The sequence below is a fragment of the Colias croceus genome, chromosome 5 (assembly GCF_905220415.1).
Source record: "Colias croceus chromosome 5, ilColCroc2.1".
Classification (NCBI taxonomy): domain Eukaryota; kingdom Metazoa; phylum Arthropoda; class Insecta; order Lepidoptera; family Pieridae; genus Colias; species Colias croceus.
In genome coordinates, this window is record NC_059541.1 from 1,285,476 (window position 1) to 1,309,852 (window position 24,377).

At 37.8% G+C, this 24,377-nt stretch overlaps 1 protein-coding gene across 3 annotated transcripts; it reads right to left on the reverse strand.

Moving 5' to 3' along the window:
• Positions 1-2,676: 2,676 nt before the first annotated feature.
• LOC123692181 (N-acetylgalactosaminyltransferase 6-like) lies at positions 2,677-24,225 on the reverse strand. 3 transcript variants are annotated; one of them, XM_045636894.1, is made up of 14 exons: positions 24,028-24,225; positions 23,765-23,944; positions 23,247-23,434; positions 22,935-22,986; positions 22,502-22,813; positions 21,251-21,439; positions 20,697-20,874; positions 15,150-15,267; positions 14,418-14,528; positions 13,413-13,571; positions 13,069-13,131; positions 7,602-7,738; positions 6,506-6,617; positions 2,677-2,981 (listed from the first exon to the last, which is right to left on the reverse strand). In XM_045636894.1, the coding sequence occupies exons 3-14, from the start codon at positions 23,421-23,423 to the stop codon at positions 2,784-2,786; spliced, it is 1,806 nt and encodes a 601-aa protein (XP_045492850.1). In that variant the 5' UTR covers positions 23,424-23,434; positions 23,765-23,944; positions 24,028-24,225; the 3' UTR covers positions 2,677-2,783. The 3 variants fall into 3 exon arrangements, with proteins under 3 accessions (XP_045492850.1, XP_045492851.1, XP_045492849.1); XM_045636895.1 differs by lacking the exon at positions 23,765-23,944; XM_045636893.1 differs by having other exon boundaries at positions 23,765-24,225.
• Between the last annotated feature and the right edge of the window lie 152 nt (positions 24,226-24,377).

Genomic DNA, 24,377 nt, shown 5'->3' on the forward strand with positions numbered 1-24,377 from the left:
CGTATACAAAAACTTTTAACCATAGGAACACTTAGGACTAAATTTTCACAATATTATACAAACAATCTAATTATAAAAATACCAGTAAAATAATACAATTTCACGTTACAAAAATCAGTCGAATATTTAAAAAATGGCTAGTAATTTCAATAAAACTGTACACATAAGATTTTCTTGGTAAAATAAAAAATGTATCGGAAAAACACGATCAAGAATTATAATTATAAAAAAAAATAAGTATAATGTTTTTTTTTTGTCTATTTAATTCTACACATGTAATATTTCATAATACAATTAACTCACAAAGCATTAACATTTTCTAACGAAAACTACCTTCATTGAGATTTGTGACATCTTATAGATAACGAATAATCTCTTTTATATATTTACACAATATTAAGTCAACACTAGAAATACTATAAAAATAAAGGCAAGAAGTGTAAATGCTCACAATTTTAATCAAAAATGTATACAGGGTTACTTGTAAAACATCAGCAACCTCGCAGGACAAGATAGCTAACATCATAAGTAACAACATTTGTTCTACGACTTTTGGCATAACGCAATAAATTATTTTTAAATGATTTTTTAAGCTTTTATTGAACTCTCCTAACATTTGTAAGTCTATGTTCTATTCATTATCGAAAGGACGACGCGACGCCCCCTTCCCCCTCTAGTTCGCTCCTTGTTTACGTAATTTTTGGGATGCGCGTAGAGCTTATAATAATAATCAAACGGAAAATTAAAGGAATATTTATAATAAAATCTGAAAATAAAATCTAGCAAATTATCAAAAGTCGTAGAACAAATGTTGTTACTTATGATGTTAGGTATCTTGTCCTGCGAGGTTGCTGGTGTTTTACAAGTTACCCTGTATATAAAAAAGTTTTTTTAGACTAACATTACATAATGTTATAATTGAATCTCTTATCATTATATTCCCGAATATTTTAAACACATTTGCGTTAAGCTGCAATCAAAATACATAAACTTCAGGAACCAAAACATTGTCATAAGAAGATAATAAAACCATTCGCCAAAGGAAATGTTTTTTTCTTTAATCGCAATTATTTATATACAGTAACGATAATCTATTATCTATACGAATATTATGAAGCCGAAGAGTTTGTTTGAACGCGTTAATCTCAGGAACTACTGGTCCGATTTGAAAAACTCTTGCGGTGTTAGATAGCCATCGAGGTAGGCTATAGGCCTAATCCATATTAATATTATAAATGCGAAAGTAACTCTGTCTGTCTGTCTGTCTGTTACTCAATCACGCCTAAACCAATGAACCAATTTGCATGAAATTTGGTATGGAGATATTTTGATACCCGAGAAAGGACATAGGCTACCTTTTATTGCGAAATATGTACCACGGGCGAAGCCGGGGCGGACCTCTAGTAAATAATAAAATAATTATTTTTTTTTTTTTAATTATAAAAAGAATTAGCGATCGACGTAACAATTGTAATACAAGTATGTTTAGGAAAATAATTTAGTGTAGCTTAAAATAAGACGGATAAGACCGCACAGTGCTCAATACGAGCAAGTCTATAAAAAATAATTTCAAAAGATAAAGCCTCAATTAAAGTACATGATTTACGTATTTTAAAGTATTAAAAAATACAGTATATAGGCGATAATAATAGTAATTTATATATTTAGTAAGTATCTAATCAATAACATCGTTTTATAAATAAATATATCTATAACTATTTATTTGTATGTAATTGCATAAACATGCACCTATGTGCAATTTCTATTCAATAATTCGTGTTTAATGTTCATTAAGAACATACTAATTTAACTAATAATGGAATACTTTCTTAAGTTTAATAATTTTAATTACGTCATAATATCAGGCAAACATACAAAAAAATGCGACGTTTTTCGTCTAACACAACATCAACCTTTTTCCCTTCCATGCTTTTCCTAAACAAAAAAATGTCTTTTTTACAACAAACCAAAGACAAATTAAATAAATATCAAACACTACCTCATAACTGTGATTTTCACTATATTAATGTCTTTTTATCACGTGATGCTTAATTAGTAATTTCAAAGTTCCCTTCACCTTTGGCAATAAATACTTGATGAGATTTTAATCTAACCACCCCCTTCCTTTTTCCTTTATCACTCACGAAATCACGTGAAAATCTCATAATCACTTTGTAAGGAATGTATTTAAATATTTCGAAAATACACTACTATTAAATTTTTTATCCACAATCACTATCTCATTTATACAAATCTCATTTACAAAGCATTTTAATGCTATAAAACAAAATATTATGGACCCTCTTCACAATCGAGAGCGTTGGCCCAACAAATGATCGTCGATGTTCGCCGCTATTACGGCGATTACGAATAAACATTTATAATGACGGCCGATCATGTCCATTTAGGCCCTCTACACTATCGTGATTGCCTCTACTTGTCCAACGCTCATTGTGAAGATGGCCCAATAAACTGTAATAATACCCCCAAATTCTTAACAAATTCACTCTCTATAATCCTCAACTGGCCCACTTCTGGGCTGGGCCACTCTGTCCCATTTTCCCCATCTATACGTCTACGTCCATTTTATTTATATGACAAATTAATATTAAGTGAAATTTTATGTATAGTTGTGATAAATTCTCATGTTGTTAATGACGGCTAAACAATTAAACATGCTGAAAAACTTAGGAACGCGTTTCTTCCTTCCCACCTATCCCCCTTTATAAACAGGACAATTCTTTAAAATATCCTAAATTTCAGCCTAAAATACTAAACCAAATTCACTCTCTATAATTCTCAACTGGCCCAGTTCTGGGCTGGGCCACTCTGTCCCATTGCCCCAACATGTCCCAATCTATATGCTCTACGTCCCAGCGTTGCGTGTCGGTCCCGTCGCAGGGACGAATGAACAGGTCCTTGGTGGAACGGTCCCAGTCGAGGCAATTGTCATTCGTCCCGTGTTTTAGGAGTTTTTTGCTCTGTGGATAGATAAGAGTATTAGTATAATAAACACTACTTAAATATTACACACGTATCGCAGAAATAAATAGGGAAAACACTTTGATTCGATGTGTAAATTCATGACATGAAATATATATTAAAGATAATATTGTGGGTTAACAGACTACAATAATCGTAAATAATTAATTGGTAAAAACATAAAAGTAGAGTTAGAAACGTAGAGTAAATTACGAAGTGTCAAGTTCGTAGATACAGACTATATTAAATATTTAAGTAGAGGTACGACCGAAAAAGCTCTATGTAAAAGGGCCATTCACACAGAGCTAACAACACACAGACACTCACCGCGTGGTACCGCCACAGCTGGTTGCCGCCCCCCAGGTGGCAGGCGTACAGCAGCACGGCGCACACACAGAGCTAACAACACACAGACACTCACCGCGTGGTACCGCCACAGCTGGTTGCCGCCCCCCAGGTGGCAGGCGTACAGCAGCACGGCGCACACACAGAGCTAACAACACACAGACACTCACCGCGTGGTACCGCCACAGCTGGTTGCCGCCCCCCAGGTGGCAGGCGTACAGCAGCACGGCGCACACACAGAGCTAACAACACACAGACACTCACCGCGTGGTACCGCCACAGCTGGTTGCCGCCCCCCAGGTGGCAGGCGTACAGCAGCACGGCGCACACACAGAGCTAACAACACACAGACACTCACCGCGTGGTACCGCCACAGCTGGTTGCCGCCCCCCAGGTGGCAGGCGTACAGCAGCACGGCGCACACACAGAGCTAACAACACACAGACACTCACCGCGTGGTACCGCCACAGCTGGTTGCCGCCCCCCAGGTGGCAGGCGTACAGCAGCACGGCGCACACACAGAGCTAACAACACACAGACACTCACCGCGTGGTACCGCCACAGCTGGTTGCCGCCCCCCAGGTGGCAGGCGTACAGCAGCACGGCGCACACACAGAGCTAACAACACACAGACACTCACCGCGTGGTACCGCCACAGCTGGTTGCCGCCCCCCAGGTGGCAGGCGTACAGCAGCACGGCGCACACACAGAGCTAACAACACACAGACACTCACCGCGTGGTACCGCCACAGCTGGTTGCCGCCCCCCAGGTGGCAGGCGTACAGCAGCACGGCGCACACACAGAGCTAACAACACACAGACACTCACCGCGTGGTACCGCCACAGCTGGTTGCCGCCCCCCAGGTGGCAGGCGTACAGCAGCACGGCGCACACACAGAGCTAACAACACACAGACACTCACCGCGTGGTACCGCCACAGCTGGTTGCCGCCCCCCAGGTGGCAGGCGTACAGCAGCACGGCGCACACACAGAGCTAACAACACACAGACACTCACCGCGTGGTACCGCCACAGCTGGTTGCCGCCCCCCAGGTGGCAGGCGTACAGCAGCACGGCGCACACACAGAGCTAACAACACACAGACACTCACCGCGTGGTACCGCCACAGCTGGTTGCCGCCCCCCAGGTGGCAGGCGTACAGCAGCACGGCGCACACACAGAGCTAACAACACACAGACACTCACCGCGTGGTACCGCCACAGCTGGTTGCCGCCCCCCAGGTGGCAGGCGTACAGCAGCACGGCGCACACACAGAGCTAACAACACACAGACACTCACCGCGTGGTACCGCCACAGCTGGTTGCCGCCCCCCAGGTGGCAGGCGTACAGCAGCACGGCGCACACACAGAGCTAACAACACACAGACACTCACCGCGTGGTACCGCCACAGCTGGTTGCCGCCCCCCAGGTGGCAGGCGTACAGCAGCACGGCGCACACACAGAGCTAACAACACACAGACACTCACCGCGTGGTACCGCCACAGCTGGTTGCCGCCCCCCAGGTGGCAGGCGTACAGCAGCACGGCGCACACACAGAGCTAACAACACACAGACACTCACCGCGTGGTACCGCCACAGCTGGTTGCCGCCCCCCAGGTGGCAGGCGTACAGCAGCACGGCGCACACACAGAGCTAACAACACACAGACACTCACCGCGTGGTACCGCCACAGCTGGTTGCCGCCCCCCAGGTGGCAGGCGTACAGCAGCACGGCGCACACACAGAGCTAACAACACACAGACACTCACCGCGTGGTACCGCCACAGCTGGTTGCCGCCCCCCAGGTGGCAGGCGTACAGCAGCACGGCGCACACACAGAGCTAACAACACACAGACACTCACCGCGTGGTACCGCCACAGCTGGTTGCCGCCCCCCAGGTGGCAGGCGTACAGCAGCACGGCGCACACACAGAGCTAACAACACACAGACACTCACCGCGTGGTACCGCCACAGCTGGTTGCCGCCCCCCAGGTGGCAGGCGTACAGCAGCACGGCGCACACACAGAGCTAACAACACACAGACACTCACCGCGTGGTACCGCCACAGCTGGTTGCCGCCCCCCAGGTGGCAGGCGTACAGCAGCACGGCGCACACACAGAGCTAACAACACACAGACACTCACCGCGTGGTACCGCCACAGCTGGTTGCCGCCCCCCAGGTGGCAGGCGTACAGCAGCACGGCGCACACACAGAGCTAACAACACACAGACACTCACCGCGTGGTACCGCCACAGCTGGTTGCCGCCCCCCAGGTGGCAGGCGTACAGCAGCACGGCGCACACACAGAGCTAACAACACACAGACACTCACCGCGTGGTACCGCCACAGCTGGTTGCCGCCCCCCAGGTGGCAGGCGTACAGCAGCACGGCGCACACACAGAGCTAACAACACACAGACACTCACCGCGTGGTACCGCCACAGCTGGTTGCCGCCCCCCAGGTGGCAGGCGTACAGCAGCACGGCGCACACACAGAGCTAACAACACACAGACACTCACCGCGTGGTACCGCCACAGCTGGTTGCCGCCCCCCAGGTGGCAGGCGTACAGCAGCACGGCGCACACACAGAGCTAACAACACACAGACACTCACCGCGTGGTACCGCCACAGCTGGTTGCCGCCCCCCAGGTGGCAGGCGTACAGCAGCACGGCGCACACACAGAGCTAACAACACACAGACACTCACCGCGTGGTACCGCCACAGCTGGTTGCCGCCCCCCAGGTGGCAGGCGTACAGCAGCACGGCGCACACACAGAGCTAACAACACACAGACACTCACCGCGTGGTACCGCCACAGCTGGTTGCCGCCCCCCAGGTGGCAGGCGTACAGCAGCACGGCGCACACACAGAGCTAACAACACACAGACACTCACCGCGTGGTACCGCCACAGCTGGTTGCCGCCCCCCAGGTGGCAGGCGTACAGCAGCACGGCGCACACACAGAGCTAACAACACACAGACACTCACCGCGTGGTACCGCCACAGCTGGTTGCCGCCCCCCAGGTGGCAGGCGTACAGCAGCACGGCGCACACACAGAGCTAACAACACACAGACACTCACCGCGTGGTACCGCCACAGCTGGTTGCCGCCCCCCAGGTGGCAGGCGTACAGCAGCACGGCGCACACACAGAGCTAACAACACACAGACACTCACCGCGTGGTACCGCCACAGCTGGTTGCCGCCCCCCAGGTGGCAGGCGTACAGCAGCACGGCGCTGCGCGGGGACGACTCCGGGACGTCCCAGCACATCGAGCGGGACTTCGACCTGGAAATACATTTATTTTAATTTTTTTTTTCATTTTCGTGAAGTTTAAATATGCCCTCAAAAACTGACTTTACTGACAGTTATGACAGAAAGAGCGCACGTGCAGCGCTTATCTGACTAGTGATGACAGAAAGAGCACACGTGCAGCGCTTATCTGACTAGTGATGACAGAAAGAGCGCACGTGCAGCGCTTATCTGACTAGTGATGACAGAAAGAGCGCACGTGCAGCGCTTATCTGACTAGTGATGACAGAAAGAGCACACGTGCAGCGCTTATCTGACTAGTGATGACAGAAAGAGCGCACGTGCAGCGCTTATCTGACTAGTGATGACAGAAAGAGCGCCCGTGCAGCGCTCTATCTGACTAGTGATGACAGAAAGAGCGCACGTGCAGCGCTTATCTGACTAGTGATGTCTGAAAGAGCGCACGTGCCACGCTCTATCTGATTAGTAATGACAGAAAGAGCGCACGTGCAGCGCTTATCTGACTAGTGATGACAGAAAGAGCGCACGTGCAGCGCTTATCTGACTAGTGATGACAGAAAGAGCGCACGTGCAGCGCTTATCTGACTAGTGATGACAGAAAGAGCACACGTGCAGCGCTTATCTGACTAGTGATGACAGAAAGAGCGCACGTGCAGCGTTTATCTGACTAGTGATGTCTGAAAGAGCGCACGTGCCACGCTCTATCTGATTAGTAATGACAGAAAGAGCGCACGTGCAGCGCTTATCTGACTAGTGATGACAGAAAGAGCGCACGTGCAGCGCTTATCTGACTAGTGATGACAGAAAGAGCGCACGTGCAGCGCTTATCTGACTAGTGATGACAGAAAGAGCACACGTGCAGCGCTTATCTGACTAGTGATGACAGAAAGAGCGCACGTGCAGCGCTTATCTGACTAGTGATGACAGAAAGAGCGCCCGTGCAGCGCTCTATCTGACTAGTGATGACAGAAAGAGCGCACGTATAGATAATATAATCACCTTATATCCTTATGCCAGGAGAGTATGAAATTTTGCTCAGCTATCGCCGATTCGGTGCACGGTTTAAGATGTAACTTGTCCATTTGTTCGCCGTGATGTGCGTCCACGCACAGTTGCGGATTTGATGATGGTCTAATCTGTAATTATTTAAATAATTAAAGGTTAATCAGTTAAAAAAATATTTTAACAGATTTTAGCCAGCAAATTGTTTGAAATCGTCAAATTCAAGTTTTTTCTTATCAAAATAAAGGAAAGGGTTGTGTAGATTTAGTATATGTGATGTTTACATAATATTATCTTTAAGTGTATGTACTATGTCTGAAATAATAGTTGAGTTTTACTTACCATTTAAACTCGTATTATGTCCAGGAGCCTTATTCGAGGCCTTTAAACAATAATGAGAGAGAGAGACATCTTTGATTTCCGGCCGACATTACGTAGTTGTAGTTCCAATTATCTCCACAGAGGGCCTCGTTGTCGCGCTTCCGTTTTTTACCAGAGTGACGTTTGTACAGCTAAGCTTTTAAATAATGGTTTTCGCAGTAATTAGCTCATTGAGTCTCATTATTTTAAATAATTTAATTTTATTAATTATTTAATCAAACTAACTACCAGGCAGGTCTTAATGTAAGGCCTCGAATAAGGCTCCTGGACATAATACGAGTTTTAATGGTAAGTAAAACTCAACTATTATGTCCTTACGCCGTTATTCGAGGCCTTTAAACAATAATGAGACATTGTTTGGTTTCGCCTGGTAAACAAGACGCCAATGTGATTATTTACAAAAGATAAATTAATATAATCATTTCAATTTATTATTGTGATAAGGGCTCAAACAGTGCACATAAAGAATTATTCTGATTATTAACCGGTCTCACTTCTTTTCTATAATATTTTTTGAAGGTATTTTGTGACCTCCAATTTCCCCTTGCAAGAATTTTATCTATAGATTCATTGTCTAACCAGCTCCTAGAGGCAACAGCTGATCGAACGCTACCAGGAGCAGCTTCAACACCCGCCTCTCTCAAAGCAGATTTCACCCAACCAGCTATTACAGTTCTAGAAGCGGCTTTCGCCTTGCCACAAACGGTTACAAATAAATTATCTACGCTAGCCAAGTTACGCCTATCCATGCCCAGATCTAATAACTTTCTAATCCAAAATACGGGGTCGATATTACAGTTACTTGCGTTTGACAATAACTTCCAACCTGATTGAACATATGAATCCGAGTCAGTCTTAGATCCATGTTTGGGCCAAAAAACTATAGAATTTTCTACGGTACTATCTACATAAAAGCCTTCTGCAACACTCAAAAGTGTCAAGTCATGTATTCTACGACCTGAACACAATAATAATATAATGGCACAACGGCGTGAAATTTCCCACAAGTTACTACTATTCTGCACATTATGATTAGTTAACCATGATATCAAAATGGAAGTATCCCAAATGTTACCCGCGCGCAATTTTGGGCTAGTATTTGCTATAGCTTTTAATATCTGTTTTACTAAAATATTCGAACTTAACTTAGAATTGTCCTCCGTTTTACATAAAGTGGACACGACTGATCTATGAACTAAAATTGTCCTATATGCAAGTTTTTCGACTAAATGTAAATCAGCTAAATATTTGGCTAAATCAGATCCTGTTGGATTCTTAATGTCGACATTGTGTTTTAAACACCAATTAATCCACCGTTCCCAAGCAGGTTTATACGTTTTAAGAGTAGAGCCTCGCCATCCTGACCGCAAGAGCGATTTTTGCTGGCTTGACCATGTTTCTAATGCTTGCGTCCACCCCCACATTTCCAAATTTCGAGAACCATATTCTTTACCTTTGGTGGAGGGAGGCCCGTGGTCAGATCTATTAGTTTGGTCTCCAGGTGGCGGACGGTGAAGGGTGGAGCTATCGCTCGCGACTTCAGATCTGCTCTCCAAAATGCCCGCGGCCACCTCGGTGCTACTATTAGGTACATACCTTTCGCTCGATTGAGATGCATCAAAACTCGGGGCAGGACACTCGGAGGAGGAAATACCCACGCTAACCTGAAGGTCCACTCCCAAGCAAACGCATTGTGTTTCCATGCTTGTCGATCCCGTTGGTCTAGACTCACATATTTGGGTACCACATGAGCTCGTGTTGAAGCGAACAGATCTACATCTGGCACTCCCCATTTCGCAAACACTAGATCTGTCGTTGAAGGTAGTAAATGCCATTCCGCGGGGGACATGTTCCGCGATAGGCGATCTGCTTCCATATTGTAACTGCCTGGAATGTGGTGAGGAATCAAATGTATGTCGAAAATGTCTAACAGATGGTAAACTTCGTAAGTTAGTTTCATCAGTTCCGCCGACCGACAACCCCCTTCGTTTTTCAAGTAGGCTACAACGGCTTTGTTGTCGCACTGTAGAAGAACTGACGAATGAATCAGAGAGGGACCCACTTCCCTTAAACATTTGACAACAGTGAGCATTTCCTTTTGGTTCGAATGAAGTAAGCTTTCTGCGCCCACCCATTCTCCCTTCATATGAATACCATTTAGCTCGGCCCCCCAACCCGAATCCGCCGCGTCCGTTGTTAAGAAATGTGTGGTTGAGGGAGGATGAATTCGAGAGAACTTCTCGCAGTTTACTAACCACCACTTGAGCTCCTTGACTACCTGTTGCGGCAGATGAAACGACGTTCGGTCTTGGTGTTTCAGCAGTCTGTTTGAAAGTGTTAAAAGACAACGGAAATTGAGCCGGCCCTGGGGTATTACGAGACGGGCAAAGTTTAGAAAGCCTGCAGTACTCTGAGCCTCTTTCAAAGTTATGACCTGACTCTTCAATAGATGTGAAATATTTACCTTTATTTTCCGGATTTTGTTTTGTGGTAAACTCTTCCTGTTCTGCCACGTGTCCCATACTATACCCAGGTATTCTAAAGAGGTCTGAGGTGAGAGTATAGATTTGTTGGTGTTTACCTTCCAGCCCAGCTCCTGTAGACTTTTTAGCACGAACTCCACTTGGTTGACGAGCTTGGCTCTGTCCTGGCACACAATTAAAAAATCGTCGAGGAAAACAATGATTCGAATACCTTTTTCGCGCAGAAATTCCGCTGTCCAGTTCGTCAGGGACGCAAAAACCTTGGGTGCTGTTGCGAGCCCAAATGGTAAACAGGTCATCTGTAACATCTGGCCCTTGTACATCAACCTCAGAAAGCAGCGATGACTCACGGCCACGGGCACGTGACAGTACGCTTGGGTGAGATCGATTTTTACCATGAAATCGTGCGGCTGTAGAAAATCTGGAACTCGATGTACCGAAATTAGTCGGAATTTCGTTATTTTGAGATACTGATTCAGTCTTTTTAAATTGAAAATTGGACGCATTGAACCGTCGCTTTTTGGTGTTAGAAAGAGGGTAGATAAAAAACTGGGCGTTTCGGGGGCATGCTGTAAAATATTTTCGGTTAGCATATTGTTTATTGCCAAATCCATCTCGACAGATGGAACAGTTTGATAGTGGACCTTGGTATGGCGCGGCATGACCAAGGGCGGTTTCGCTTGAAAAGGAATTTTGTAACCTGTTATTATTTTTAGCAGTGCTTCTGGAGCACCCCTCTCTTTCCAAATACTCACAAACTCCGTTAACCTGCCCCCCCGAAACGTCTGTAAATAGTCAAAATCTTTTATCACCTTTGCCTCTTGGACGCGAGGCACTAGTACTGTTAGATTGCGGTCGGTTAAAACGCATTTGCTTAGATTGTGATCTAAATTGAGGTCGAAATAAACGCTCATTAAAGTCATAATTAGGACGCACTCCTTTGGGAGGTGCATAATGTCTAAAACTATTATTATAATTGAACGCAAACGGTGCAAAGGGGCGACCGGTTTGGTTCTGAATAAACGTACTAGGTCCAGGTTGCGCAGCCTGGGACCCAGAAATAGCTCGCTTTTCTTGCGCAGAAAAGGAGGATTTATTTTGCGAAAAAATTTTATTTATACCGCCATTTATTTTTAAAAATTCAGAAAATGCTTCCTTTTCAAAAATATATTCACAAGAAGGCGGAATCTTTTTTTAAACTAACCCTTAAAAACTTATCTTTTACCAAATTTAAGAAAAAATCCCTTCTTTGTTCAACAATATCCGCTCGCCGACCGCATACTAATTGTAAGCAATCAAGAGAATTTTTTTGAAAACTGCCCGAAAATGTCTCTTTAATTTTAGAAAGCAAAGATTCTTTATTTATTTCCTCACTGTCATTAGTCCATTGTAATAATTCCGATACGCCCTTTTTTAACGCATCGCTTTGCATAATTAACGCATGAGTAATAGCACTTAACGACTTTTCAGTTGCAATTAAATTATTAGATTTTTCGAATTGTTTAATTTCATCGTTTACTTCAAGATCAACAAATCCCGGACGAGCGTTATACAATTTTTGAATATCGGCATAACGTACGTTTGTCCAATTCTCCGAATTAAAATGTTGAAGAGAATTTAATAATTGCAAATGTTCAGCTGAGGTATTTGCTACGGTTGGCTCTTTTAAATTTGTGGTCAAATCGAAGTTAAAAGAAACGCTCGGCTCGACAGCCGGTTCGCTTACATGATCACAATTATCTAGATTAATTCCATCAGAACAATAACTATACCCCGGCGGGTAGTAGCCAAAACAAGAGGAGAAATTCGCAAGAAAATGCTGTATTTCACTGACCTGATTTGAAAGTAATGACAAACTTTCATTTTCCTTACGTGTTTTCTTGTTCTTACTAGGTTTGCTGCTTTTTCGTTTTCTTTTAACCGTCTTTTTAGGTAAACGTACGACCTCCTCTTCATCCGACGATAACGACGACGAAGAATCGCTGGATACCAAATTATCATTTGGCATCTTCTCACTACTTCCGTCACTCATTTTAAATACACTTTACACGACAACTTCTATTTAAATTGTAAACTGTTACTAATTTTAGTATTTAAAATTTTTATTTGAAAAACGTTATTTTTTTTTTTTTTTCAAAACGTAATATAATAGCAAACTACAACTTTTATTCCAAAGGATAATAAACGAACGCTAACAGCGTTATCCCAAGATATACTGTCGGTACGAAAATTAAGACGCCAATGAGCTAATTACTGCGAAAACCATTATTTAAAAGCTTAGCTGTACAAACGTCACTCTGGTAAAAAACGGAAGCGCGACAACGAGGCCCTCTGTGGAGATAATTGGAACTACAACTACGTAATGTCGGCCGGAAATCAAAGATGTCTCTCTCTCTCATTATTGTTTAAAGGCCTCGAATAACGGCGTAAGGACATAATTGTTAATATGTTTGAAATAAATGTATTGTACTTAATTATTATTAATGTATTAGTTTTAAGGTTAGCCTAATAAAAGATCAACCCAAAACGTTGTTTTATTTTCCTCCATTACATCCTTAATTTATGATAATTGATTGTTTTCTGTATAAAAATCTACTCACGCGGCCTTCAGCAAACGGACTAGGTTCAACAGGTGGATATTTCACTGTTAAGTCGAAAGCAATCTGAAAAACAATATCAATACTTAATTATAAGGAAAAACAACACATCTAACCGAAAGGAATTTGTTACATGTTTTTTAATACAATATAATACAAACAGGCTATTTCATATTAAGAAAAAAAATAACAATATAGATTTATAAAAAAAAATAAAACAACGCACGCAACAGAACTATACTAAAAATTCAGAACTATATTAATTGTAATCATAAAATCAAATACAATTTAAAAAAACACGCTCTCAAAAGAAAAACTAACCTTGACTGATACCAAAAGCTATATACCTGAGTCATGAACCACCTAAACGATTTACACTTAAGCCGCTCCCTCAGAGCTTTCTGCTCCGAGATGTCCCCAGTATCAATACTTAAGTATTTTGGTCGTCTCTTGTACAAGTACTGTGCGTATTCGTCCATCCACACCTCTGCAACGCGGCGGTAGTTCTGAAATAAGGAAAAATTAGGTTCTATATTTCACAATTGAGTATTTGAATATTTTTTTTTTTTGTGCTAAATGGAAAGATTATATATTAGTTTTATAACAAAACTATTTTTTTTATTTTTTTTTTTGCAATAATTCAAAAGTTATTTCAAAATAAAAATTAGTCTTTGAATCCAGTACCGAAAACACACCGACAACTCCCGAAGCGTCACCCGGACGCGTGTGACGTCATAATGTTAGTTTTCACACATTGCAGTTGATAGAAAAACGTATACAACTAAAACATTTTGACGTCACATCTATGGTGACCAGTCATGGCGCGTTTATAGTCACGTGATTTTAATTTAAATTTCATCAATTTTTAATTGCTTATAATTAATTGAAAAAAATTTTTTTGGAGTTTTTTGCATTAAATATCAATATTATTAATAATAAGGGTTTAAAATACATTAAAAAAATCAATAAATTTTTTTTATTCAAATACTCAATTCATTTGTAAATTTAGACATAGCAATGACAATTCATTTCCCTATGAGAATATACTTAGTAATTTCTTTTTTTTTTTTTTCATAAAGTTATCTACATCATTAAGCTAATGAAATGCATTTGAAATTCAAACTTGAAACTGAATCATATAAAATTTAAAATTGGTTGAAAATACAAGACAAATTCTTCTGTCCTAGCCTAGTGAAGCATAAAAAAAATCTTATAACTGTTAATACCATAAATACTGGACACTTTTTTCTCAATAAACTGATATCAATCAGAAAAAAGGTTTTCTTTTTCGATTTCTTAAACTTTTTTTTCCCAAAAAAAACATTTTTTTTTTATTTGTTGTTTTTACTCACCCGCCCCACAAAATCCCCATGTCCCGGGTTGGGGAACGGCGCGAACTTTCGGTACACGTGCCCCACGCGGGAACACGGCGCGTCTACCATACGACCGCCACACTGCCAGATCTGCGGACAAATGTATGGTAAATAATTATTTAGAAATCACTAAGGTGAAAGTTGTTACAACTACACCTATGTAAAAAAATTTAAGGTAAAAATCTATGTGCTGAAAGGTCATTATAGTTTAGTAACTGAATTTAGCTTTTTTGTGAGTTTATAATGTTTTTACATGAAAAAAATAACAAAAACATTCATTCTCTTATAAACATGACGAGAGCTGATGCATTGACAAGAAAAAAATATTATTTCCATGTAAATTACTGATATTATGGTCATCACTTTATTTGAAGGACCGCAATCAAATATGAAAGTTGAATAGCAAAGAAATACGTTAGAAATTGAGGTAATTTGTGAATTTAAACTGAACATGTAGATGAAGTAAAATAGCTATAAATTAAATATTACATAGGAATAAAGCATTACACCGATTTTTAAGCTATTGCATAGCTTCTATCGCGGGCCTTGAGCGCGGGGACTGAATCGAGAAATTCCGTAACGAAAAAACCTCACGCTCCCCACTCCGACGGGCGGAGGTGTGGCTTGAAGGCATAGCATGCAATAGCTTTACCGCGGCAGTCCCCGAGTGCCACACGTCGTTTTTTTAATTCAAAAAATGTAAAAGTATACCTTAAAACTCAATTCATACTGTTCCCCACCCCAAATGTCTAGTCCAGGGTCGTAACCGCCAAGTTCCCAAAAGAAGAGTCGTGATATTGCGAATAACCCTCCGGCCATAACTGGACTCCTACAAAATAAAATATATCAATTTAAAATATTAAACTCGAATTCAAACATTTATTCATCAAATGAATATACATAATATTATATATTCAGTAATTTTATTTTTTTGGTTACTGATGCATATCTGAACCGATTTAACTAATTATGTTTATTTTTATTGTCCGAGAAGATTGTTATGAAAGAAAATCTTTAAAAAATTAGCTAAACTTAAGAAAGCATTTCATTAACATTGTACACTAACATCAAAAAATTCCACACTTTTTTGGTATGTAAATGAAGTTCTCATGTGAGACTTCCTTTAAAATTGGCTGTCAATTGTCATTACTTACTCTGTGGGTGTTTGTACACTATGGTTTGACATTACTCTATAATTAAAAAGATCACTTGCTGCGTCACGTGCGACTAAGAAATAAGGAGGTTATACCAATTGAATTAAAATTGTAAAACAATAGCTTTAAATGTTGTTTCTCTCTTTCAGGTGAGTTTATTTTTAAGATTAAAGTCTTAGAAGTGTAATTTTAAACTATAATATGTAACTGTAATATTGATGTAATAAAAAATTCTCTCTTTCAGAGCAACACGCTTCTATTGTTTTTCTTTTCATCATCAGGTAGTCATTACCACCTAAATTAAATAAGAACATTATAAAACAACATTTGTACAGCTAGTTTTCAATCATCAATAATGGATAAATTAAAATTTGAATTCATGGTCAAGGCCAGTGAAGATATTAAAACAAATATAATTTGTGTAACGAAAATAACGGATTTAGAGGGCAGAACCTTTGCCATCCCAGATAAATTACAACCTGTTAGACTGCATGAGGCTATAGCACAGACCCAAATATTTCAAAAAGTGAAGGCTACATTACAAAGACGACATGAGAAACGACAAGTATGGGTATCCATGAAACCGGAGATGAAGATGGTTTATTGTGATGAAGATGGGAATAAACAATTTATGGGATATTTACTGGAGGAGCAAACAGAACCACCATCTGCTACATCAGGAATTTCCGAAGAATCACTATCAAGGATCATTGAGGGCTTCGCTGAAATGAAAAAAGATAAACCAAAACCAGTTAACAGATTGGCAGAAAAATTTGTTATTGAAAAATTCAATAGCAAAATAACTAATGTGTCTCAGTGGATGAATACTTTTGAAGCGGAATGTGCACGAATGGAAATAGAAGATAGCAGAAAAATTGAAATTTTTAGGTTATTTATAGAAGATTCTTGTTTAGACTGGTATAGTTCCATGCTTATAAAGCACACCATAAATTCAGAATGGGCAGTGTGGAAAATAAACTTTTGTGATACTTTTGCAGATAAGGGTTGGTCACCGATCAGGTATGCAATGTTATATAAATACAGGCAGGGCTCGTTACTGGAATATGCGTTAAAAAAAGAAAAACTACTGTTAGAAATAAATAAATCCATAGATAAAATCACTCTAATTGATCTGATTGCCACTGGATTACCTAGTTTTATTGCGGATAATATTGATAGGAATAGTTTAAAAGAAATTAAAGACCTATTTAATAGTATAAGAAGATTAGAGCATAAGGTAAACATAAAATCATTTGATAAAAAGATAGGACCTCTGGAAAATAAACTAAAAGAGAAAAATGTAAAACCTATGATTAGTCCATGTAAAATTTGTGAAAAAGAGAATAAAGGCATACGTTACCACCCTGAATCCCAATGTTGGTTCAAAATTAAAAATAATGACAGGCCAAAAAAAGATTATATAAGGAGCGTTAATAATTCAGAATTAGAGACCGAATTAAATGAAATTAACCCAAAAAACTGATTGTGCCGCCATTAATAAAAGTTAAATTACTAATTAATGACACTTTGGAAACATCAGGAATCTATGATTCAGGTTCTAATGTGTCCTTAATAAATTCTAGATTATTATCTATAAAAAAAATACCTACTTATAATACAAATACAGGTTTAAAAACAATTAATGGCGTAAAAAAAACATTAGGAATGGTAAAATTAAAAATTAAAATTTTTGAAATTGAAAAATATGTCAACATTTTTGTTATAGACGAAGAAAACTTTGATTATAACTTCCTACTTGGACTAGACTGTATACAAAAATTTCACTTAACCCAAAATGAAAATTTAGATATCACCCAAAATAACCATTATAAAAAATACATAAAAGATAAAGAAAACCAATCTATAAACACAAAAAAATTTGCTGGATATTTGGGTAGTGACATAGGGAAAAATCAAGATAATACATTATATTATAAAGATAAAAAAGAAACTATTGATGAATATAAAATAAACTTTAATGAAAATATGCCAGTAGATAATTTTGATATTTCAGTAAATAATTTACAACATCAGGAAAAATCAGCTATTCATAATCTTATATCCAAATATAGTTCAATTTTTGCTAGAGACAAATATGACGTAGGCACTGTAAAAGGTTATGAAGCTCATATAGATTTGATCATAGATAAATACTGTAGTAAGAGACCATATAGGTGCTCCATTGAAGATATGAAAGAAATAGAAATACAAATTTCAAAATTACTAGAAAAAAATTTAATCGAGGAGTCTTACAGCCCTTTTGCTGCTCCCATAACACTAGCATTTAAAAAAGATGAAGGAAGAAAATCAAGGCTATGTATAGATTTTCGAGAATTAAATAAAATTATAGTTCCCCAATCACAACCATTTCCGTTAATTGAGGAATTAATGATTAAAACAAGAAAATGTAAATATTTTTCAACGTTAGATGTAAACTCAGCGTTCTGGTCCATACCTCTTAAAATTGAAGATAGACATAAAACAGCATTTGTTACACAGGATGCTCACTTTCAGTGGACCTGTCTACCTTTTGGTTTAAAGACTTCACCGGCTATTTTTCAGAGAATATTGGGTAGCATTATAAGAAAACATAAACTGTCGGATTTTACTGTAAATTATATAGACGATATTTTAGTATTTTCAGAATCATTTAAAAAACACATTGAACACTTATCTTTATTATTAGAAGCAATCTTAAAAGAAGGTTTAAAATTAAAATTCACAAAATGCAACTTTGCACAGGACTCAGTAAAATATCTAGGGCACATAATAAAAAACAATACCGTCACTCCACTAAAAGATAATTTGATAGCTATAAAAGAATTCCCAATTCCTAAAACACAAAAAAATGTTCGTCAATTTTTAGGAAAAATTAATTTTTATGGAAAGTATGTACCAAATATTTCAATTATCCTTGATCCATTACATAATTTATTAAGAAAAGGAGAGAAATTCATTTGGTCGGATAAATGTCAAGAATCGTTTGAAACTATAAAAAAACTACTTTGCTCAAAACCTATTCTAGCCATCTTTGATCCAGACCTTCCAATACATGTGTATACAGACGCTAGCATTCAAGGCATTGGTGCGATTTTAAAACAAATTCAACCCAACGGTGAGGAAAAACCTTGTGCTTATTTTTCAAAAAAATTAAACGACTCTCAAAAAAAGAAGAAAGCCATATATCTTGAATGTTTGGCAATAAAAGAGGCGGTAAAATACTGGCAACACTGGCTTATAGGAAAAACATTTACGGTTTATACAGACCACAAACCATTGGAAAATATGAATATAAAAAGTAGAACAGATGAAGAACTGGGGAGTCTAACATATTATTTGTCACAGTTTAATTTTAAAATAATTTATTCTCCAGGTAAATATAACATAGAGGCAGATACCTTAAGTAGAAATCCGGTATTGGAATCATATGATAATCAAGATTGCAGTTTAAAAGTAGTGAACTTTATTAAATTAAAAGACATAAAAGAGGACCAAGATAAAAATGAGGATATAAAACAAAATACAAATAAATTAATTTTCAAACATAATATATATTATAAAAAGATAGGAAAGAATGAAAAGATTGTACTATCTGAGGAGTTAAGCAAAAAAATAATAAAACATGTACATTACTATTACTGTCACTTAGGAAGACAACAAATGGAAAATAAAATTAAGCCCTTTTATCAAGCGAAAAATTTATCAAATAATATAAAAAAGTTTTGCGAAACTTGTGATGTATGCATAAAAAATAAATCTAGAGGAAATTACAAATTTGGACAGATGTCTCACTTAGGTCCGGCTACTTATCCGTTTGAAATTGTGTCTATTGACACCATAGGGGGATTTGGTGGTACTCGTTCAACCAAAACATATTTGCATCTATTAGTGGATCACTTCACTCGTTACGCCTATATTCTGACATCAAAAACTCAGAATGCGGATGATTTCATAAAACTTGTCAAAAAAGTAACACAAGATTATAAAATTGCCTTAATCCTATCAGACCAATATCCTGGCATAAACTCAAATGATTTCAAAAAATATTTAAAAGAAGAAAATATACCTATTGTTTTCACAGCAGTAAATGCGCCATTTTCAAACGGACTAAACGAGAGATTAAACCAAACGTTAGTTAATAAAATTAGATGTAAGATTAATGAAAAGAGAGATAAAATTGCATGGACAACCATTGCTCATGAGTGCACCGACAAATATAACGAAACAGAACATAGTGTAACGGGATTTTCCCCAAAATATTTATTAGAAGGTAAAAATGTTGACATTCTACCAGAGGAACTGAAACAAAATATAACACAGAATCATCTAATTCGAGACCGCAAAATTGCCTTAAAAAATAGTATAAAATCGCACAACTATAATAAACAAAAATTTGATAAAAATAGAAAACATTGTGAACTAAAAGTCGGAGATTCTGTATATGTAGAAAACGGAAATAGGCTAAATCGAAAAAAACTGGATGAATTGAAAATAGGACCATATCAAATTATAGACAAAATTTCAAATTCAATTTACAAAGTAAATACGGGTCACAAAAAGTTAGAGTCGAATTATTTTCATATTACAAAGCTTATTCCAGTAGTAGAATAAAACAAGCAAACCTTTTAAATTTCATTTATTCGATTCGGGGGGGGAGATGTAAATGAAGTTCTCATGTGAGACTTCCTTTAAAATTGGCTGTCAATTGTCATTACTTACTCTGTGGGTGTTTGTACACTATGGTTTGACATTACTCTATAATTAAAAAGATCACTTGCTGCGTCACGTGCGACTAAGAAATAAGGAGGTTATACCAATTGAATTAAAATTGTAAAACAATAGCTTTAAATGTTGTTTCTCTCTTTCAGGTGAGTTTATTTTTAAGATTAAAGTCTTAGAAGTGTAATTTTAAACTATAATATGTAACTGTAATATTGATGTAATAAAAAATTCTCTCTTTCAGAGCAACACGCTTCTATTGTTTTTCTTTTCATCATCAGGTAGTCATTACCACCTAAATTAAATAAGAACATTATAGGTATATAAAATACACTCCAAAAAACACTTTAAAAACAAACAAAAAAAAATCACGAATAATACTTACTCAAACGGCTCAGGCATGTTTTCCACATCTCTAGGCAGCAGCGGCAGTCTTTTATAATACAATTCCCAATCGAATGCTCCCCGGGCCCCTTCATCTTGAGCTCGGTATTCAAAGGTATCGTATGCGATCACGTCTATGTATGGACATACTACTGTGCGAGGGTCCAGCGCTATGGGCTCTGGAAGTTTTTTTTTTTTAATAAGAAATAGAAGAAAAAATCGTAACTTTAAGAACGATTATGGTGCAAACCAATGTTAATATGAATATTCTTGAGAATTTGACTTAAAATATTTTAGAACAGAAAATTCTAGCGATTTCGAATCAGAAATAAATTTTGACAAAAAATATATTTTTTGAAAAATTTTAATCCACTTAAAAAAAGAAATGGTTATCTTAATGGTTTTTTAGCCTTTTTTTAAAGAATGACATTTTTACATATTTTTTAAATAAAAAAATGTATCATAACATATTTAAAGCATGTTACATTAGTAAAACTACACAAAGCCTATCGACAAATACTTCTTAATAATAATTAATATCCATACATACTATACCTAACAATGGCGGTAACCAATTAACATTAGCCTCTGTATGGGAGTCTAGAAACAGCAGCACATCAGCCGTTGCCTGCTTCGCACCAGCCAATCTCGCTGTTATCAATCCACTGCGATTTTTAAGACGAATTACCTTCACTTTTCGATAGTTATACATGAGATATTCATCCAAGTTTTCTTTCAGGAAATCTGAAACATATTGAGATTATTACATTGAGACATTTTAACGCTGGTGAAAGACACAAGGTTGAATCCAATCTTAAAAAATCTCTCATTTATAATGTAAACATTACCAATTATAAGGTAGAAAATTTTATCTAATAATATTCAAATTGAGTGTTTTCTCAAACATTCAATTTCAACAAATATTACATTTTGTATTGCTGAACAAATATTACTTTTTTATGAATCACTGCGGCCTCGCCCGCGTTTACAAAGAAAAACCCGCATAGTTCCCGTTCCCGTTCCCGTGGGATTCTCGGGATAAAACCTAGCCTATGTTGCTCAGTGAAGATGCAGCTTTCTAATGGTGAAAGAATTTTTGAAATTGGTCCAGTAGTTTATCCGTGAAAACCATACATACATACATGATTACAAACCAGACATAATTACAAACCTTTCCTCTTTATAATATTAGTATAGATAGATTACAAACTAGAATAACATATTAAATAACTAGATAGTGTGTAAGCTAAACCTTGGCGCATGCTTTTCTAACTTTTTTAACAAACATACTTTTTTAACCAACCCAGTCTTATAAGACTCATATAATATGATGTTTCTCAATTTTCTATACATTTGAATAAAAATCATTAAATTAGTAGTGTACATATATTATATTATATTCATTAACAGAGTTTATAATAATTTACTCTAAAAATTTATGTTATCTTTGCATTATCAGTGAATTAAATAGTAAAACAGTACATGGTATTTCCCACATAATTCTTGAACAAATATTTTGAACACTTTATGTTCGACACATCCTGCCTTAATTGACATCATGCTAAAACTATTTAAAATAATTACATATTTTAAATATTGCAAAGATATTCAGATCCACAAGAAATCACTATATTGTAATTGTGAAAGAAATCTTTAATTAATAGTTTTATAAATACAACAAAATACCATACAAACAAAACTAAAACAAACTATTTAACAAATTATTTCAACACAAACATCATTCGTACACTAAATAGTGAACAATTTTACTTTTTTGCACTTACATACAACATTTATACAACTTACCTTTGGTACTAGCATCGTCCACTAAGAATATCTCCTTGATCAACTTTTCCGGCGATCTATTCAGCACACTGACCACAGTTCGAAGCAATGTGCTCCAATGTTCATTGTGAAATGGTACAACTACACTCACAGTTGGCAATGACTCAATGTAGAGACGTTTTTGACACCCCAGATGCCTTATATCTGGTAGGGAGCGATTGAGAGGTATCTTATCACTTAGGGCTCCATTGAATCCATTTACTGAATATAACTCTTTCTCCAGATTGGTTTCTCTTTTCGATAAATGAGCAGGCAGTCCTTGCTCGCCGATACCTTAAAATTTTAATGATTTAATTTTTGTCAGTAGTTCAGTAACATTAAATAAGATCAATTGTATACATTTCCACAATATTTATTGTTAAAGAAAATATTTTATATATCAAATTATACACACCCACTCGTTTCCTTTCATATTTTATCTGTTTGTAATTGTGCCAGTCTATTTTCTGGAATTAATATTAAAATTGATAAGTTATCTTTTAACATCACACTAGTATACAGAGATTTTCTTTTATATAATCAAAAGTTTCAATATTTTTTAGGATTTTCATCATTTTTTTTACTACTAAGTAGTTAAATTTTCCTTTAAAAAAATAAGGCTTGATACAAAAAATCTAATTCATGCAGGTAAGGTGTAAAACCATATAAGTCAGATAGAATACAGCATATCAATTGCAATAAGATTTGTATGGTTTCTTTCACCTACTTTTAAGCTTGTTGGTTCAAAATAATCCTTTTTTCCACTGCCCAAGAGTGTCTGCTTCAAAGGTTCTATTGATATTGAATTTACATCCTTTGTTCTCAATATATATACTGTGGCCACAATTAATATTATTATAATAAGGTTACGTAGCCGTAACAGCCTCAAAAAGTTGCGCCGCATCACAATTGTACCTTTGAAATATAAAAAACATATACAGTATTTTTTTTAATTGTAGGTATGTAAGTATCGGATACTTTGGGTAAAAGAATAATTATGATTTAAGCTACATAAAAAAAAAATATTTTATTAGCGCTCGTAATAATAATAATTATTACACTTAACAATAATAAACTGTCTGCTTTTCCAAGAAATGGATATAAATATAGTTCAATGATTGCAGATCAATATCTCCAAATATATTAGATAAATCACAGGAATTGTCGTGTACCCATTATAATGAGATAAGATAATATAAATATTAATAGCACTAATTTTGACGAGTTCATAGATAAATTACTTACCTTGAAATGCTTCCTGAGAACAAGTAAATACAATAACCAGACACTGGTGCTATAAACCCTTTTTTGTACGAAACCTGATCAATTTTACATGGAACCCAGCCAGTAAAGGAACCGGCAAACAAGTAAACAGCCGACAGGCGACAAGGTTTGCCTTTTACTTTTTAAAAAATATTCATCGTTCTATAATAAGTAATAAATGATAGTACAACAAAAAGATTTTCTCACACAGCTGTAATGTTCGTACACTTTACTATTTTACATACCTACTCATAATTTTTTAAATACTTCAATAAAATCAATAGTGAATCTTTACAGGATGTAAATCGCAACTTGCTGTTTGTGATTGGGCTAAAGTCAAATTACAAATAAATTTTGACAATGTTTTTTTTATTTGATTTGACATTCGAATTGGAATTAATATACTTGCCATTTCCAAAAATATTTTATACTCTTTGATGGAATTGGAATATTATGTGTGTGAATATGTGAGATAAACTGATATAATTTTTAAGCTATTGCATAGCTTCTATCGCGGGCCTTGAGCGTGGGGACTGAATCGAGAAATTCCGTAACGAAAAAAATTGGTTGTCTGTAAAGTCGGTTTACTGACGAT

Coding starts and splice junctions, on each gene's coding strand:
- LOC123692181 (XM_045636895.1), bottom strand. CDS start 23,423: ATGCGGCGCAACTTTTTGAGGCTGTTACGGCTACGTAACCTTATTATA. Junction 22,987..23,246: donor TTGAACCAACAAGCTTAAAA/GTAGGTGAAAGA, acceptor TATTAATTCCAG/AAAATAGACTGGCACAATTA. Junction 13,572..14,417: donor ATGGGGATTTTGTGGGGCGG/GTGAGTAAAAAC, acceptor TCCTTATTTCAG/AACTACCGCCGCGTTGCAGA.